Source organism: Paramisgurnus dabryanus, chromosome 15 (assembly GCF_030506205.2).
Source record: "Paramisgurnus dabryanus chromosome 15, PD_genome_1.1, whole genome shotgun sequence".
NCBI classification, from domain to species: Eukaryota; Metazoa; Chordata; class Actinopteri; order Cypriniformes; family Cobitidae; genus Paramisgurnus; species Paramisgurnus dabryanus.
The window spans coordinates 25,311,998-25,331,977 of record NC_133351.1 but is presented as its reverse complement, the minus strand read 5'-3'; the positions used below and the strand labels follow the sequence as shown (position 1 = coordinate 25,331,977).

The 19,980-nt window shown below is 35.9% G+C and overlaps 1 protein-coding gene across 3 annotated transcripts in view; it reads left to right on the top strand.

Moving 5' to 3' along the window:
- pard3bb (par-3 family cell polarity regulator beta b) overlaps positions 1-19,980 on the top strand; it is a 416,763-nt gene that overhangs the window by 169,816 nt on the left and 226,967 nt on the right. For all 3 annotated transcript variants that reach the window (XM_065292869.2, XM_065292868.2, XM_065292870.2), the window contains 2 exons: positions 3,351-3,490; positions 3,724-3,852. In XM_065292869.2, the coding sequence (XP_065148941.1) occupies positions 3,351-3,490; positions 3,724-3,852 (269 nt within the window). The remainder of the gene's footprint in view (positions 1-3,350; positions 3,491-3,723; positions 3,853-19,980) is intronic.

The window sequence follows — 19,980 nt, the reverse complement described above, 5'->3', positions numbered from 1 at the left end:
TCTCGGGTAATAAAAAAAATATGTGTTTTTTGCCGAACGGACCCGAAAACCCCAAACCTCTCGAAGTGCTTGCGACAGTGCTTGCGACATTGTGTGGCTGGCGGTAGGTTAATTTTTGTGGAGACTGATGTCTGGGAATTTTAAATGTATGCATTTTAGAGGTTACCTGTGTGTCATCTTCAGATAACAAAGTAAAACAATTGGAACAGCTCGCCAAATTAGTTGCGAGACCAGTGGGGTTTCTGTCTGACTGCTGCATGCCGGTCGGTGCCGTTTAGGTCCAGTCGGGTAAAAAAATGCCACTGGTTCGAGTCAGACTCGGGTCTAATTTTCTCGGGTTTGTCTCGGGTCGGATCTTTCTTTAAAAAAAATAATTATGCACGTCGCGTTCGGGTATAAAGTGATTCGGGTCATTTTGGGTTGGGTACATTTATTTGGACCCGAGAAGACCTCCTAGTTTACAGTACATTTTATTGAAATAGAATTACAAGCAAAATCCTTTAGGATAAATGTACTTCCTCTTAAAATGCCTCTCTCTGCACTTCACTCAAACAATGGTCAACTCTGTGGCTTTGGCAGTTTGGCTGAATGGATGAAGCTGTAATTTCAGCCTGCAAAGTCTATTAAGTTCTTATTGATCCAACTATTAATGATGATATAAATTCATCGCTGGTACAAAAAGTGCTGACCGTACAACGATTGTGCAAAATGATGAGCATAAAACGCAGCGGCTTGGCTCGCTGTTCTGCAGACTGGCTTCAATTTATATGGTCCCCTATAGTCGGATACGTAGCACATTAAAGAACAGCCACTGCCCCTCGGGCAGTCTAATCTTTAGTTTTTTCATTCTACATCCTGTCCATCATTTTTTCCCTAACCCCCTTCAGATACAGGCGTGGAAATATCCCCCCTAAAGACATGCTTCATGTCACACGAGGGGGTATTGCCTGTTCTCTAATCTACCTATCAGTCACCGTGACAGCATCAAGACCACCGTGAGAAGCAATATGCACGGGTCAAGGCGGCAGTGAGGTTTAAATGGACCACCGCCTGTGTTAGAGAGCAGAACACTTCTTTAATATCTCATTTTGTCTGGGCTAAAAGAGAAGTCAAATTGTTTTGTCCAATGCTATGAATTACTTTTTTATATTGAACAGTTCTTGAACTTCAGGTGCACTGTATTTGTGTAAATGTCAACCTTTAAGACCAACGCGAGAGGTCGTTTTTATACGGCTAATGATCTGTTGTTGCTCAGTGTGTTGTTTAAATTGTTTATGGAAGGAAATGGCGTATGATTTGTACCATTATCTCGCTCGCTTTCGTTTAAATAGCATACAAATGAACTAGCTCTTTTATTCATATTCATGCACTCTGTATCTATTTTTGTCTGTTCCTTTCACTCTGGTTCTTTGAGATGTGCTCATATGTGAAATCTAACTTCAATTTCTGAAGCCAGACGGCTCTAATCTCACTTTCCCACAAGGATGGCCTTTATCAGCCTGACATTCCCTGACAGACTTCAGACAGACCCACCCATATGTATACAGTCTATAAAAGAGAAGTGCCTGAGACAGTCCAACACATCTGTTTTACTGTTCTTTCTCACGAGGCTTTCACATTTGGATATGTCTGTTTGTGTGATTTAAGTATAAGTGTTTGATTTAATTTTACAACCAAGTATTTACTGGAACTAAATTAAACTAGTAGACTCTCATTATTATCAATAGACGGTCAGAAAAAAATGATCTAAAATTATACCTACCTGTCACTGGGGGGCAGTACCCTTTCAAAAAGTGCATCTTTGCATCTAAAAAGTTGATATTAGTACATCCGAGGCACGTTCAAGATCAAGACGGTTTGCTACGGTTTCCGGGTTGAACGACATTTTTTCTTGTTTGGTGGTTGTGTCAAAAATGGCATCCCAATCAGCAGCAACGTGGTATAAATCACGAGGTATAAAAGAGACCGTTCGCACAATGGGCCCAAGTAAAGTCGTTTACAAATGTGTCATCTTTTACTATGGACAGCAAGGACTGTCATTGTAACATTGAGCATATTTTACAGTATTAAACACGTATTTATACGATTTCTTCAGGCTCTGAAAAGTCTTCAGAAACAACGCAAAGAATGGCCTTTTCAGCTGCCATAGTTGCAACTCTTGTGTCATCAGAACAGGGTGTTCAACGCACCACCGTTTCTGTATTAAAAATGTTGTGCAACGTTTTGTCGAGGCTGAACACAGCCCAGATGTATATTGGTAGCAAAGAAGGCAAACTAGTACCTGAAATGCATATATTTGTACCCAATTTATCTATATTTCTGTACCTAAATTGTACATATTAGGGCATTTTTAAAGGGTGCAACCCACTGATCTATATAAATGACTGGATTGCGCATAGATCGCAACAGCTGGAAGTGAAGCCAGCGCAGAGTTCGAGCGGCCATCTTGGTATACCCAAACGGCAGAGGGTGTCATTGACTGAAATCATAATCTAAATTCACCCGGTTTACAGCGTATCAGTTACACAAGGTTAATTTTTAGGATATGTGTACGTAAATTAATTGTTAATTCTGGTGTTATTTGCAATGTTTATGTTTTAATCGGGTAGGATAATGGATTTATAAAAAATACAAATAAAAACGTTAAGGTGAGCGTGCTGCAGGGTATAAATATTTTTTTTTTACATTAAGCAACACGGTTAGCGTTATTTCTTTGAATAAGTTTAGGTAACTTGTAAAGATAACATGAATACAATGCGGTACAAAGCATGATTATTTATTTATACTAAATATGCTGCGGTCTGTCCGCTGATCTGATACTGTAATGAAGATGAATGTATAGTAACTTATTGTTTAAAAAACAAGTAAATAAGTAAATTTCAGTAAATAACTATGTACATGCTTAGGAGACTAGTAAAGTGATGTTTTATTATTAAGATCTGATATCGTCCATTGATTTAATAGAATGTTTGGGCATACCAACTTCGGTTGACCACATTTTTTGAAATTGAACTTGCATTTATGCATATACTTGAAGGATTGTATGCTTAAAATAAGGAACATTTTAGGTATTTGTACTCAAGAACAAGGCAAAATACTAAGAAATGTATAATTTTATATAATTAAAAAATATATAATAATTTTTTGCATTGCAGGACGTGCTACATGATGTCACTTTTAAAGCTTTAAATCATTACATTGGATCATATAAACTCTCATTTTATAATCTATTAGCCACTTAAGCTTTTGCAAGAACATTGACCATTTTAGAATGAATGTGAATCAGCTATTTTTAACTTGTTTTTAGATACAGTACAAAACTTTGAGTACTTGCTTCCCAATCTCTGTAGGTCCTGAAGGACTGGGCTTCACGGTTGTGACCAGAGATTCTTCAGTGCATGGACCCGGGCCCATCCTGGTCAAAAACATCCTACCCAGAGGTGCTGCAGTCAAAGATGGCCGCCTGCAGTCAGGTGACAGGATCCTGGAAGTGAGTCTCCTGGAGTATTAGCAACCACTGAATCAATCTTGCAACATTTCCGTACTATTAGATGAAAATATACATAATGAAATCATATTTTTTTGTTTTATTCTAATTACACATTTGATACCCATTTATTAAATTTACTTTTTGCATTTGTCAACTAAAGATGCAAAAAGTCTAATGCCAATGTAACATTCCATATGGTGTCCTTTAAAACCAAGTGTTAAATGTATGTCCAGGTTAACGGTGTGGACATTGCGGGTCACACACAAGAGGAACTGGTGGCCATGTTACGCAGTACCAAACAAGGTGACAGTGTCTGTCTAGTTGTGGCCAGACAAGAAGACATGTTCCTGCCACGGGAACTGGTAAGAGTCCCATAATGCACCTTCTTCAATTTGCTAATAAATTGTTCTTAAACCTTTTCCTGTCTGGATCTTTTCCTTCTATTTCTGTGCACGATTTTCCCAAAACACAAGCTACTCCTTAGAATCATCAAATGACAAATGGGACACCTTGTGACCTTGTAGAATTTATAGGCATGCACAAGTAATGGCCATCACAAGACACAAGTGCCCATCAAGTGTCCCATTTGGGACATGGCATTCTATACTTCATTTCTTTTTCTCAGTGTATTTATGTGAGTTTAAATGCTCTCCAGTAGCAGAAGTAGTTAAGCAGACATTTTTATCCAGAGCGACTGGAGATACATTTATAGCAGGGACAATCCTGCTGTGATAATCTGGGGTTGTGTGTTGATGTCACATGAATTGTTCCTTGTGGTGTTCAAACCTACAATCTTGTAGTTACCATCTTTAATCACTAAATCAAATTACTGCTACACAGTTAGTGGAGCTTTGGAAAATCTTATCAAATGACCGGACTTCATAAAAGGTCTTTGTATGGCAGAGCTGTTCCCGTTCTTCAGAACAACAGGAAATGTAGTGACACATTATTTAGGTCATCTGCAGTGATATAATATGGCCCTTTGTCATGCCTCCAAAAATCTCAAAAGCCCCAACGGTTCTGTTTGCTGTCTTATCCTGGGAAGGTCACAGTCACGCTGTAGGTCCTCAAACCTTGAGGACGGGAAGTCCTGAGTTTCCTGCTTTTGTCTCAACCCCTGTGGGATGTGTAAGTATGCTAGCCTTTGTCTATTAAGGTGTCCGGACTTCTTCACCTATCACTCTCTATTTGTTTTTGTTTCTTTTTGTCTGTTTGATATCTTTCCTGATGAACCCCGCGACCCACACGCCCAGCCGACGAAGTGACGGCCTCTTTCCAAACATACTTGCGCATACCCTTCTGCCCACCTTGTAGTCTGACTTCCTGCTCTTATCCCAGCTTGTTGATTCAGCGTTGGATAGGAAGTGCTGCAGGAGGTCGGGCGCTCCTAGAGGAAGTGCCGGAGCATGCAGGGCTGTGTGCAGTCAGGGACTATGACTGCACAGCTGTGTGCTGGTTCTTCCTGTATCTCTCTCTCTCTCAACGCAATGCCCAATGCTTCACAGATGATCCAAGTTCTGTCCGACTCAGCGCTTTCTGCAAATAACTAACCTCTGAGAACCATCCGTGTTTGACTATTGACATAGTAATGACACACAAACACTGTGAACCAAAGTATAGCCTCCATTGTAAACATCTTTCCTGTATTTATTTAGAAAAAAATTGGTGCAATATCAAAGGAATGTATGACCTAATTATCCGGCAAATCCTTTGCATTTCATACACTGTAAAAAGTGTATAAAATGTACAAAAAATAAAAATACTTAAATTAGTAGCATCTAATAAATGTAAGTTTATTCAACTTTCACATTTTCATCTAAAGTGAAAATTGATGCAATCTTTTCCCAGACTCCGCCCACCTGCCATACCGTAAGACCGGAAGTAAAGAGGGATCTATTTGAGCAGGGGAGGAGGCTTGCATTTTTTATTAAATATTATGAGGGCACATGAATTTAAGCTAACAGATAAGTCATTTTTAAAAAATACCAAAATATTCTTTTTACAGTTTTTCATTTAATATGTAATTTCAACTTTAAATTTGCACGCAATATATGCAGGAAGTTCGCATGTTGTCTTGGATAAACATTTTAACATAAAAAAATAAAAGCAGGGTTTAGAAATAACAAATGCAAAATACTTATACAGATGTGGCCTTTAAAAATGCGCGTCTCTGAGACCAGAATGCCGCGGAGACTTCCGAAATTCTGCGAGATCCCGCAAAAGGGGGGTTCGGTGGGGGACGCAGGAAATATAAAAACCTGTAGAGGGCAGGCGTGTTTCTTGTAGGCCATACTGACGACAATGTGTGTGCTCGACTTCATGCTGAGCGTATACTGTATGATATTGAAGTAACATGACACGGACTTTGATGTCATACAAATGCATGCTTTTTGGCAAACATTTTGTTGGCGAAGTTTTCTTTTGCCAGTTACATAAACAGTCACATATTCTTCATAAAAATCCGACTCAAACGCGGATCATTTGTCTTATTTTTTCCGTGTACTTACAGTAGAAGAGACGTGATGTATGATAATCGAGTCTTATAACAAAATAATTCGCGAAGACCTTTGAAGAGACCGAGCGCATTTACGCAATATCATTAACTAGTTTATCTAATTTTACATTTAGTTCATTTTTGCATCTGAACGTTTTAATAGCTTTAACATGGTTGTGGTGCGCTTTTCTGCATTACTGAACAGTAGGCTACTTTTTATATTATTATGTTTCCCTTTACATGGTATGAAACACGATAAAAAGTATGCATTGGTGTTTAATACATTTCACTGAGAATTTGTATAATATGTTATACTTTTGTACTAAGGAAATAAAATCATATTGTGAGTGTAAATATTCATAAATTCGAGGAGTTTCTGATGTGTTTGTCATCGGCAAAATGCGCAGTTTCTTTGTTGCTGATTAAAAACCGTTGGCTATGTGATTGTTTAAAATTGACATTTTTTCTACTTATTATTAATTTATTTTTTTGCCTACATTTACTCAAATAATATCAATGTGAAAATATAAGTAAATCATACTTCAAGTTAGGCGTAAAACTTACACATTTTTGATGTCAAATAGAAATAATAATAATTTGAAATATGCAATTATTACAGTTTTAAAAACTTAAATATATTACTCTGACCTTTTTAAATATATTGACTAAAATAATCTGTAAATGTAATACTTATATTATTAAGGCGTATACATCAAATAATATATGTACATTTTACACAAAATATCTGTTCTAGTTTTAGTAATTTATTTTCCAACTAAAAAAATCGCATAACTGCATTAAGAGATTTTATTAAGTTACTTTAATCATTTATTTTAGAGATATTTACAAAGCCACTGAATCATTTTTAACAGTGTGTACATTATGACCTTATTATTAAATGCATATAAATAAAAATATGTAAAACTAAATAAAAAAGATATCATACACGGACTGTATGTAAGCATACGTTTTCTTGTTCGGTGCACGTGGGTTTAAATGCCGTTTTTCTAAAGAAGAATTTTAAAACTTTATTGGTGGTAGTTGAGAAGAATTCCTTTTTCCATTTCTAAATCATTTTGAGCGCAATATAAATATATCATATTGTTATTCTTATTATATAAGAATACGCAATTTTTACAAACTTTTTAACATATAGAAAATACACGTTAAGCATGTTGTGTGTATTTCCTAATTACAAGCTTTTGATGAAATTGCACCAAAACTAAACGTGCATAAAAACATAAAAAAGTCATTTAAATAAGCGAAAAAATATTTTTTATGAGCTCAAAAATTTGAATATAATGTGCTATTGCTGAAAATTGCCCATCTCTAAAGGAGAATATTCATCTTTAAAGTTTAAGAAACAAAAAAGTACTGATAAGCATTCTCAAACATATATATTCTGTAAGCACTCATTTATCCATAATGATGTAATTTATTTTTTAATAACATATTGTCGCTGTCGGGCAAAGATACTCTCTGGACACCAAGACCATGTCTATGGGTTCAAGAATAACAGAATATTGGCCATTTGAAACTCGAAAGTCATCACTTTATTTTGTCCCATTGTTTTCCATTTTGCGTGTGGTAAAACTCCTGTGCGCGTCGTTCAAATTCATTGAAATTTCGTACACTTGTAGTTTAGCAAGTATGTATAATACAATCAGTCTGCACATCGTCTGAGGAAATCCGAAGTTGCGTCGAGGGGAACCAAGCTGACAGTCGCGACAGCAGAGATTGTCACGTACCTACAGAAGGGTATTGGAAAAAGCTTGCATCTGACCTGCAGCGATATCATTCTGGCTTGTTGGGATGTCAGCCAGCGAGAGTCATCTGATTCTGACCTTGTTCTTTTACTCCTTAGAGTCTAAAACCAGGAGGGCATATTAAGTATTCATTGTAGACCTATTTTCATTTTAACAGAGCAGCTATGGTTGCGCGTTTCACACACCTCTCCAAACCACGTTGTTAACACTATGCTTGTTCGACTTCATGCGGCGCCGCAAGAACCGACAGCCGGATGACGTCAGAGTACCGCGAGAATGATTCAAGAAATCATATTTCGCCTCGCTCTCGCGATACTGTGACGTCTTCTGGCTGTCGATTCTCGGGGCGCCGCATGAAGTCGAACAAGCCTATTGACAGCAGCAAAAGCTACGCATGCGCTTTTAACTTGTAAAACTCAAAGGTGAATGGGTAATGTAGTCTCTGCTCTCGGTGGGACGAATTAGGTAGCTTGCATTGTGAAGGGCGCTTTGAAAAGCGGCAGCGCAGCCAAATAATTAAATTAAGCCTCTGATTTAAACAGATGTGCAAACGAGCGTTCTGGTACGTTAGAAGTAGGTTCTGGGCGCAGGGAGAGGCGGTGGTACGCTCAAGAGCTATATTTGGAAGTGGCGGTACTGGCCCACATTAAAGCACTGGCGGTAGCAAAGGTAGACGGCCCTTTGAAAAGCAAAAGAAAGCTGATAAAAATGAGAAACCTACACTGAAATAAATTGGAGTAGGATTTAGGCTACTTAACAAAATCTAAACATTTTTCACTCAGAAAATGCTAGTAAATATAAACAAAATTATCAGCAGCTTTATTTTTATTACTTTTTTAATTTTAATTCACTCTTTGTTTCAGCGATGTTTATAAATGTACTATATTTTTGCATTTTGATTACAAACTGTTCTACACTGAAAAGAAACTAATGTAACCTGATTTAATCACGTAAAACATGAGTCTAAACACAAGCACCACTTTTCTGAATGATGATAATCACAAACATCCCAGAGTTTGTAAATCAATTGTTTGTAAAACATATTTAATGCTAACTTTACTTAAAAATTCAGAAAATATTTTTTACAGTGTATAAATAAAAAGACATGAAGGAAGTTAATTCCAAAATGTAATTAATTGTACATGGTTTAGCTGCTTGTTTTAGCAGCTACCAGTGACAGAGAGTCAAGAAATTAAAAACCACCCACCCCTAGGTCTGCCAATTCTTTGCCAACCCCCAATGCTAATCGATCACCTCATCAAAGAAAACCGGTTTATCCAGTTTTCACCAGCGTGTTGGGTTTTAATATCAACCTTTGCAGTTTCTTTGTTAAAATGTAATTTAAGCAAATAGGCCTAATACATAAGCTGTATGTTATTTTAAATGAATGTTTATAACTTATAAAATTAAGTGGATATCAGGTAACTTAATTTGACATATGTTGATATAACCTAGGCTCTTAAGTCCCACGCAATCGCCATGAGACACACGCATTTCTGTCAGTTCACACGCCCACACACCAAACCTTGTAAGCTATTTATCACGCTGAGAAGTAAAATAGAACTTTTCCTGCTATACAAATTAATAAAGGAGGTGCTGGTATACAGAGCATTTCTGTCGAGTTTAGCAGTACATTTTTTAGGTGTGGTCAACTTTACGCAGCGCCACAAGAACCGACAAGCAGATGACATCAGAGTACCGCGAGAAATAAAGCGGAGGAGGTTGGTTTTAAATCGCTCTCGCGGTACTCTGATGTCATCCACTCATGTTTGAGTCTGTATCAGATGAAAATACAGATTTTGAGGAACAACTTATTGTTTGGAGATTGTCAATGGACGTTTCTGAGTGGTATGTTTGTTTTTTCAGTGTAGACTTGCAAAACGCCAAATGCATAAAAATTAATTAATATGGTAATGTCTTAGCATGATATGTTTTCTAAAATGTTTAAAAATGAACAAATCAGTTGTGCGAAACTACACAGAATTTTTTTTTAATGAAACATATTCAATGGTTACAGTGCCTCATGGTGGGGTTTAACCCCTGGTTCAGTTTACCCCATCTGTTTCACTTTGCCCCACAGCCACCGTTCTGGGAAACTGCCTAGCTTAGTAATTCAGGCTAATCTTTAGCTAAATCATTCACATGGTTTTATACATTAGCCTATCACAAATATTTATGGTATGAATATTTAGACCTGGATAAATCTACTTTAACATAACAGCCTTTATACCTGGTATGTATAAATTTTACTTTGATAGGATAAAAACAGTTTTTTTTGTTTTTGTTAAAAAAATCATACTTTAATCATAACTCTTTAATTTGTCCTTCTCTTTAACATATCAATTATGGTTGCTACCTGTATTTGTGGTCACACGGCTACAAATCTGTATGGTTGCCTAGATAAAGGGGGTGGGTCAACTTACCCACTGGCTCACTTTGCCCCACTCTCCCCTACTTGGTATTGAGAAACGGTGTTTATCGAAGCCGGAGCGCGAGCTACAAACTACAGAGCGAGTGCGCGGGTGCACAATGGTGAAAGAGCAACACACGATGTAAATAATTATACCAGTGCTCGCCGTACAGACGCTTTATATTTTAGCGTACTGCGTACCTTCACTTTCTTTTGCGTGCCACCACTTCTCATGTTGCTGGTACTTTGCCTTAAAGAGTCAAAGGGCGTTTCTATGTGGCGCTGCGCAGACAGTTCGGCAACGAAGACATCAAAGTACCGCGAGAGCAAGTCGAAATGTTACAAATGGTCCGACTTTACCTTTGCTCTCGCGGTACTCTGATGTCATACGCCGACCAGTCAGCGCCGCACCATTTAAAGTCGAAAAAATATTTTTGAAAAAAAATGCACTAATAAAGATATTAGACAAGTTTTTCATGAAAGGAAGAGAGTTACTCCAAGAGGAAAATTTTATTGGAATTCCATTCTAAGAGATGTAATTTGGTGTAAAGCATGGTTGCTGCCCTATAAATTTTGTATTTCATATAAAGTGAGAGAAATTCATTTGAAGATATTACACAAAATATACCCAACTAATTTACTACTTTCTAAATTTATGGACATTGGGAACGAATGTTCATTTTGTAATAATACTGAGGAGTCTTTATGTCATTTATTTTTTGATTGCCCAAATGTTCAGGCATTTTGGAATGAATGTTTTTCTGTCCTATCAACTAAAACTAACACAGTCATAACATTTAATATGAAAGATATTATTTGTTACTTTGAGAATGATGATAAAAACATTTACAATTTGGTAAATTTCTTCATTTTGTATGGCAAATTCTTTATTCATAAATGTAGATTGTTAAAATCTTATCCTTTACACCTGGTTTTCTTAAAAGAAATCACTCTTTTAATGAAGTCTCTTAAACTTGTTAAAAATGTAAAAGGTACATGTATTGTTAATGTCTATGAGTCTGTATTTGGCGTCCTGTGAATGTCTTCTATTTTATTTTTATAACTATTTTGTTATTCAACTTTGGAAGTTTCTATTTTGATGCCTGTTTTCTTTATTAATGTTCATATGTTCTCTAATAAAAAAAAAAAAAAAAAAAAAACCCATTTAAAGTCGAACACACAAAGCGTCAAGGCAGGGCCGCTGGAAGTCATTTTGAACAGGGGGTGCTGTGAATTTTTTAACCAAAAAACCTATGAGCCTATAGGCCTATTTAAAATACATTTTAAAAATAAATACATTGAGATTTACTACTTTATTGTCATATACACTTCAGGGCACACAGCCAGGGTCTGAAACACACAGACATCATCAGTTCTCAGATGAATATGCGCTATTAATCAGAAGCAAAAATACTTATCCCAGGGGGAATTACTTTCGTTACAATTTACATACAACATATAATATTATAACAACATATAATATTAATTAAACTTCACAATTTTCAATGTCCATGCGGACGAACATATTTTACTTTCGTTTTTAAGTTAGAATCACACGACAGATGTAAAATATTCTCACATTAACATACCTAGTATATTTTTATATAGATCTTTTTACTAAATAGTACTATTACTGTCTTTTTTAAACTTATAAATAATTCATAATTTGAACAAAAATAATGATGGGTTTAGTTCTGATATTGTATACTTTTATAAAGAAATACATGGTGTATAATTACATTTTTAGAATAGGCTTTATATAAGGTTTGTACTGTAAAAATACTCTATTTGTTACAAACAAAAGATAAAGAATTTACAAACGTGTGGAGAGCCATTTCAGCACTTGGACAGCGAAATGTTTTTTTTTTAAAGCATTACTTAAAATGTTTTCTCATCTCACCATATCTACAGGTGCAGAGTCATTATATACAATAAATCCGTTGGGTAGCATTTAAAAAAAACATTTAAAAGTAGATGCATTTGTTTAAAGCAAAGCATTTATTTACTTAGCTACAGATGAAGCAGCTATTTAAGCCTTCTAACGTCTCATAATTGATCATCATTTATGTCCAAGAGACTCAATAATAATCTGTTACATTTTAATCATTTAATTTTTCATATTAAAAAGCGTTTTTGTGCTGCTGCGCATCCATGTATGTAATAAACAAACCCGCGTTGTCATTCCGTTAATACGCATATTATCAATGCGCTCTTTACTCGCGCAGAAAAAACTCGCGTCGCGCATTGCGCCGGTTGTATAATAGAAATTCCAAAGTCTCTCATGAGCTAGGGGACGAATGTCCAGGGAGTTCAGTATTTCTGTGTGGGCATGCATCAGGGAAAGGTGTGTGAGTCTTTTCTGGGTCATGGTGCTGTACCAATGTCTTTAAAAGACGCAAGACAAAGAAAGTGCGCTCGGATAAGGCCACGGATAGGCACAGTAATGAAATTAAAATCCAAAATACACGTAATAACCTACGTGTGTCAAAAATAATTTCCTAAAATATTCATAAGTAATATATCAATTGTGCAAAATATTTTTACTTAAAAAAAATATATTTCTCGCTTTTCCGCGACCATGCGTCAAGGTCTGGAGGAAAAGGATACCCGCTCGGTGCCGATTGAGCATGTAAGCATATGCTTTCTTGTTCGCTCCACGCAACACGGGTTTAAACGCCGTTTTTTTTCTAAAGAATAATGTTTAAACTTTATTGGTGGTGGTTGAGAATAATTTATATTGCAGAATAATGTATATTGCATTTTAGCGCAATATAAATGTATCATATTGTTATTCTTAATATAAAAGAATACTAATATATTTTTTACAACATTTTTAACTTTAAAACATACATATAAAGATGCTTTGTACAATAGCTTTGCTTCTGACAACAATTTTCTGTAATAAATCAGTAAATCAATCACAAAATGTGTTGAAAGTGGCGAATAAAATGCTTGTCAATTCAAACAAAGGTGTATAAAACCGCTTTAATTAACAATAACTAAACTGTGCTCTTTTGCATACCTCTACTTTTCTCATGTCTTTCTTTATGCCACCTTTATCTTTTTAAAATCTTGCCACTTTTAGAAATAATTTGTTTGCATTTTTTGTATACTGCACACTTTATTTGCATCAACTATACCCATAATAACATTTTCTACGTTTTTCTTTCAATAAAAATAAACATATTTATTATTGTCTTAACTTAAAACTTTGTTTTTTAATTTATTAATTAGATTTTATATAAATAAGTTTTAAAAGTGTTGACTGCGAACGTCTGAGATAAGATATCTGGAAGGACCTATAATATACGCCTATAATATATGTACATTTTAAATTAAAATGTCTGTTCTATTTCTAGCAATTTATTTTGGTTTGACCAACTAAAAAATACATAAGTGACATTAAGAGATTTTATAAAGTTACTTTAATCCATTATTTTAGTAATATATTTACAAAGCCACTGAATATTTTTACTGTTATGAATAACGGCTGAAAGGATAAAAAAAAATCATAACACTGACTGCCTATATGCGCAAGAAAGGTATTATTAAAGTTTTAAATATGTAAAACTAAATAAAGATATCATATGCCCACTGTACAGTATGTAGGCCCATGTTTTCTTGTTCGCTCTGCGTGGGTTTAAACGCCGTTTTTAAAGAATATTTTTTAAACTTTATTGGTGGTGGTTGAGAAGAATTCCTCTTTCCATACTGTATGTAAAGCAATTTAGCGCAATATACATGTGTCATATTATTGTTCTTAATATATTAAGAACAATAATACTACTATATTTTTACAACATTTTTAACTTTAAAACATGTATTTTTATACCACATGAATCTCTTTAAAATATTAATACTTTTAGAAAAACGGACATAATTATTAATATTATGAACAAACAATGAAACGGTGTCAAAATTCGACAACACAAATAATTAAGATATACATTGTAAATAGAGTTAAGTGTATTAGGCTCACACTAAATTCTTTGTTGCACTTAGTATAAATGCCCATTGCACGTACAGTCATCTTTATATATGTATGCGCTGTTATGCTGGCAAGAATTGGTTGACGTCACTTTGCTGTTTTAATAGAAATGTTAAATATTCAGCAATGCCCTTATTAACTTCTGGAAACAACCGCAATGACAACGCATATAAAAATGTAGTTTTTTATGCGCCACCTGGTGGATTTTCTGTGAAGCGAAACACATTAAGGGAAAAGGGAAAGTAGCCCCCCCGAAAACACTTGCAGAATTCTGCGTGACTCCGCGAGACGATTTGGCGAATGCCGCGGGAGAAAACGCGCGTTTTTAAAGGCCACATCTGTAGCTGCAGTCCGTAACTTTCCACTCTCTGTTGCTATGTTTGTTTGAAACATAAAATTGCAGGTTACTTTACGCACATATCTTTGTGGATTGAAGTCAAACTGACATTATGTACAAAGATACAACCAACAGTTCAAATGATAAATTATTGCTATACGCTTATTGTTGTGAATTAGGGTAAAACTACATTTTCACCATATTAAAGCCACTTTACACTTGTTCACACATTGTTCTAGTAAATTCTCTGGTGAATTAGGCCTCTCACTGTTCAATAATGACTCTCATGTGCGCTGTGTTCATCACTCCGCTCACTGCATCATTGCCACAGATTAGTTAATATTCAGCGGTCTGCAGCATGACACTAACTCATTACCCAAAACCCACCGGTTTTATTTCCACTCACTAGATTAAAACATTCAGTGAATTAAAACACTCTTATAAGATCTTAAAATGCACACAAAATTAGGCACATTATGTGCGGTGACAGATTGTATTTGCTTAGCAAACATCGGCTGGGTTTTGCAGGCTTTTTGCTTTTCGTGCTTTGAATCAGTAAAGAGCTGCTTTGAGTCTGCTTGACTCAGTGACTGATGGATTGACACCTATGTGTGTGACGACTGTCTGGACTGAGATATGATTGTCAGAGATTAATGTATGGAAAGAAGAGCTCAGAGACAGAGAAAAAGATCAATATAGATACATATTAAGAGCAAAAGCTGAAAGAGTGATTGAAACGAAAATCAGGTGAGGGAGATAAACGCTGATAAAGTGGTGACAAATGACAAGAGACAGAGAGGAAAGAGTGAAAGATGGTGACAGGAGGTAGGGAAAGCATCTTACTCTTAAACACAAAGAGAAGAGAAAGATCAAACTTTCAAGAGATAGTAAAAGTCAAGGAGTATATTATCATCATCACAGTTTTTTTTTTTTGAGTAAATTGTGAGTAAAAATAGTGTAAAATAACTATTTTCATTTAACTTTAGATATAAACACCTTAAAGGTCCCGTTCTTTCTGTGTTTTTGAAGCTTTGATTGTGTTTACAGTGCGCAATATAACATGGGCCCTATTTTAACGATCTAAGCGCATTGTCTATAGTGCACAGCGCAACGTCTAAGTGGGCGTGTCCGAATCCACTTTTGCTAATTTTACGAAGGGTAAAATGGTTTGTGCGCCGAGCGCATGGTCGAAAAGGGTTGGTCCTATTTTTTTAATAAGTAATGGGGGTATTTTGGGCATAACGTGCAATAAACCAATGAGAGTCTCAGCTCTCATTCCCTTTCAAAGCCAGTTGCGCTGGCGCTATGTCTAATCCATATTTAGATGACGGACTTTGTAAACTGAAAAACTAAGCGGAGGAAAAGATCCCCAGTTTAAGATTAATGTTAAATAATTGTGTTGTTTTTCACTTGTATTGAAATTGTTATTTTTTTATTAAAACCTTTAAAACCCGTTTTCTTTTAGTCATGGAAGTAAAAAAGCAGGATTTTAATTGCTTTAAATGTATGGCTATCCAATATCATAAAAAATAATTTACAAGTATGTAAGAAAAGGTTTGTACTGTAAAAATACTTTATTTGTAACAAACAGGAGATAAAGAATTTACAAACGGCTCTCCGCAAGTTTCAGCACTTGGACAGCGTCAGTTTTTTTAAGCATGACTTAAAAATGCTTCTCACCTCATCATATCCACAGGTACAGAGTCATCATATACAATAAATCCGTGAGGTAGCATTAAAAAAAACATTTAAAAACAAATGCATTTGTTTAAAGCAAAGCATTTATTTACTTACCAGGCTGCAGGTGAAGCAGCTCTTTGCGCATTCTAACGTCTCATAATCGGCCCTCATTTATGTCCAAGGGTCTCAATAATAATCTTTTACATTCAATCATTTAATCTTTCATATTTAAAAGCGTTTTTGTGCTGCTGTGCATTCATGTATGTGTTAAGCAAACCCGCGTCGTTGTCCCGTATAGGTGCATATTACTAATCCGCTCTTTAAATAACAAAAAAAACATATTGCGCCATTGACTTTAGACTTTAGACCAAGTTTTTGTTGGTCAATGGCGTAGTCTATTTTAGTTGCCTCAAAATAGCAACGCGCCAACAATGCGCCTGAACACACCTCGTTTTCAGACCAGAACGCCCATGGGCGCAAAAAGGGGCGCAAATGCATTTGCTATTTAAATAACGTGGCGCTAAACGTAAAAATGAAAATTGCGCAGGGTGGAAACTAGCAAAAGACACTTGCGTCGCGCATTGCGCCGGGTGTAAGATAGAGCCTCATGTGTTCATGTTTCACGTGTAAAAAAATCATTATTTTTCACACAATTTACTTACCTCTATAGCGCTGTTTTTACTGTCCTAAAAACGGGCTGATGTCTTCCTTGTTCTATGAAGTCCCTCCTTCAGAAAATACATATCGAGTTCTGATTGTGTAGTTTGTTTAGTGTGTTGCGATTCGATAGCAGCTTAGCTTGCAGATAGCTTAGCTGGTGACTGACGTATTCCTGTGGGCGGAGTTTAGTCAGGGAAGTAAAGGTCTGTAGTCCAAAGCGGCCGTTTGCTGTAGGCTTTTAAAGGGGAAAATATATCGCCTGGCAGTGAACTTTGAGCTTTATCGTTTTGCAGGTATAATTTATGCTCTAACAGCAACATTACACACTAACTAGGGTTTAAAAAATGGAATCAGAAAGAATATGACCTTTAACCCATCGTAGTTGCCCACACTGTCAGAAAAATCATAAAAAAATGACTACAAGCTGTCAATGGGGCAGTAATAGCGCGCCCTAAAGGAGAGTTTGACACCCTTGTCTGCAGATCGGGGTGTCTGTTGGATCTATACCTGACAGGTGGGCTGTGGCCAAAATAATCCTAGAACCATCGGCTAACACACCGAGAACCTTACGCACCTCGCACATTCATCACTAATCCCTCAGACGGCTAATGGAAAATGGAGCATTGAATGCTACTCCCATAGAATGAAATACTAATAGTGATATTAGATACAACCCCATGAACAAAAGATTTAAAAAAAAAATAAGGACTCATTTCCTGTACAGTTTGTAGTGTTTTTTTCTGACAGAGGCAGATTAAAAACTGTGTGTGCTGCTTGTAACAAAAGACCCTTGTACCTCTTCAAGTAGGCGGCTTTGTGTACTTCAAAACAGCCTGATAACAAAAGCACCAGACTGGGTAATATGGGCTCTGACAATGGCTTATCTCTTCCAGAACTCCAGCTGTGAAGATGAGCGCTTGGCACATGTGATAATGCTGCTTTGACAGCGTCCTGCTCTCTGGCATGTTCTGCTTGAAACCGGGAAGTCAAACTAGCCGGGATGCTGGCCTCTCCAAGACTTAATCTCATAGCCAGACCTCCTTGTTACTACCTGCATTGCTTCCTCAATAAACCTTTGATGTTTGTATCAACGGTCCTCTGAAGTCTCGGAGGTTCGTGAGGTCTGGTTTCCAGGCTGAATCTGACGACCAATAAGTGAAAAGTCTCGACCTCTTTATGAGTAAATAAAGCAGCTTCCTGACCAAAAGAAGACTCTTTTTCTTTTAGATCGTTGCTCTCTCTCAGTTTGCTTTCATCTTCACTTAAACATAATCCATTTACTCATGGACAAATTTCTTTCGTCGTTTCCTTTTAGTCCCTGCCTTTACTCGGCTATTGGTTTCAATCGAAAGGGTCGTAGAGTCACTCTTTGTTTAAAATGTGATGTGTGTCTGTTTTTCCTCTATTTTTACTCCTGTGTTGCCTTTAATGATGTTGTTGTCTGAAAGGTGAATGTTTTTTTGCATATGCATGTGAGGGGTAAAAAGTGCAGAGAGGTTGATCCGCATCTCGCGTGCACGTGGCTCTCGGAGACATTGTATTAAAAGGGGAAATATATTCGGCTCTTAGTGAAGAGGTAATTGGCTTTGATGGAAATGCTCAGGGTATTTGTTGATGCTCAAACCTGATTATGATCAGGGCATGTGCTCCATTTGGTGAAATGAGGTCTATACTCATGGCTTTGTTCAGTAAAAGACAGAGAAAGCCACCTGAATGGTGCATGTACATTACTGACTGAAGCATCTTATACAGTAGAAAGATAGAGTAGGAGGTTGAATCATGGGAGTATTAGTGAACATTATTTTATGTTGGATAGTATTAGATGTAATCAGGTGCAACGACAGGAGTTTTTAGGAAAATGAAGTGAACTATTGGCGGCCCGGTACCGGACCACGCGGCTTTGCTCAGCTCACTTTACTTTGACTCTGTTTGTTTTTTAATTGGAGTTCAGTGCCGCTTCAGAGTGGGTGGGATTATAGATTTATCATTACAGTTGCGTCGACCCTACTGTTGTGACATCATTATAAAAACGCGATAAAAACAAATGCTTAACACAGGAGCAACTGGTGTTTTTGATTCTTGACATGTGGATGTTTTTCACCGCTTGAAGGGAGTTTGGAACTTCTACAACAAAACACAGATGAGTGATTCACGCGAAATTATGCTTGCGAGTTGTCATGAAACATTTTAATGATAAAAGTAAATGCTATCAAAATAATAAGCATACAGTTCTAAACATCTCTTTATGTACTATTTTGCACATGATTTCAAATGACATCACAAAAACTATTTTGTTGTTTTTTTCACATTTAAGTGGAAACTTTCATTACCGCAACGTGTCGATGACTGGATTTGGGTTCTTTGACATGGAATTATTAATAATTAAAAAATCTAAAAAATAAAAAGCTTCAGTGCATGTTATACTATAAACATTAACAGTAAAGAAACATGTGGTATTTGGTGATCATTGGTAAATGTAGAGAAAATAATAACGAATATAAATGTGTCCAAGACCAATTTTCTCATCCTCCGCAACAATTTTCAATCATTGTTTAAGCCCTCAAGGAATTAACATTAAAAAAAAAAAATGTTGGAAGGGGCATAATTGACTGTGACACTAAAAGTTACAATTTTGTTTGTCATAGGAACTAGACAACTTTTTAGTTCTCATTACCGAAACATGAGTTTGTAAATGCATATATTTAATGTAGGGCTGGGCATAGATTAATCTAGATTAATCTCATACAAAATAAAAGTAAACACACATTCATGTATGTATCTAAAAAAAACATTACACATTTAAGAAATATTTTATATTATATATATTTTTTTATATATATAAGTGTGTGTGTGTGTGTGTGTGTGTGCGCGTGTGTGTGTATCTGTGTGTTTAAATATACACAATATTAACACACAGCACAAACTCATATATTATGCAAAAAAATTACTTTTATTTTGTATGAGATTAATCTATGCCCAGCCCTAATTTAATGTAATATCATGTTGCGGAAATGATAATTTTTGATAATGATAATCTAATTTTTTTTTTAAATAATTCTATAGGAAATATTTTTTTAAATCCTCTAAAAATAATGGCTATAGTAAGTTCATAAGAAGAAATATTATATAAAAAATTACTTCAAGGGTTTTTTTAA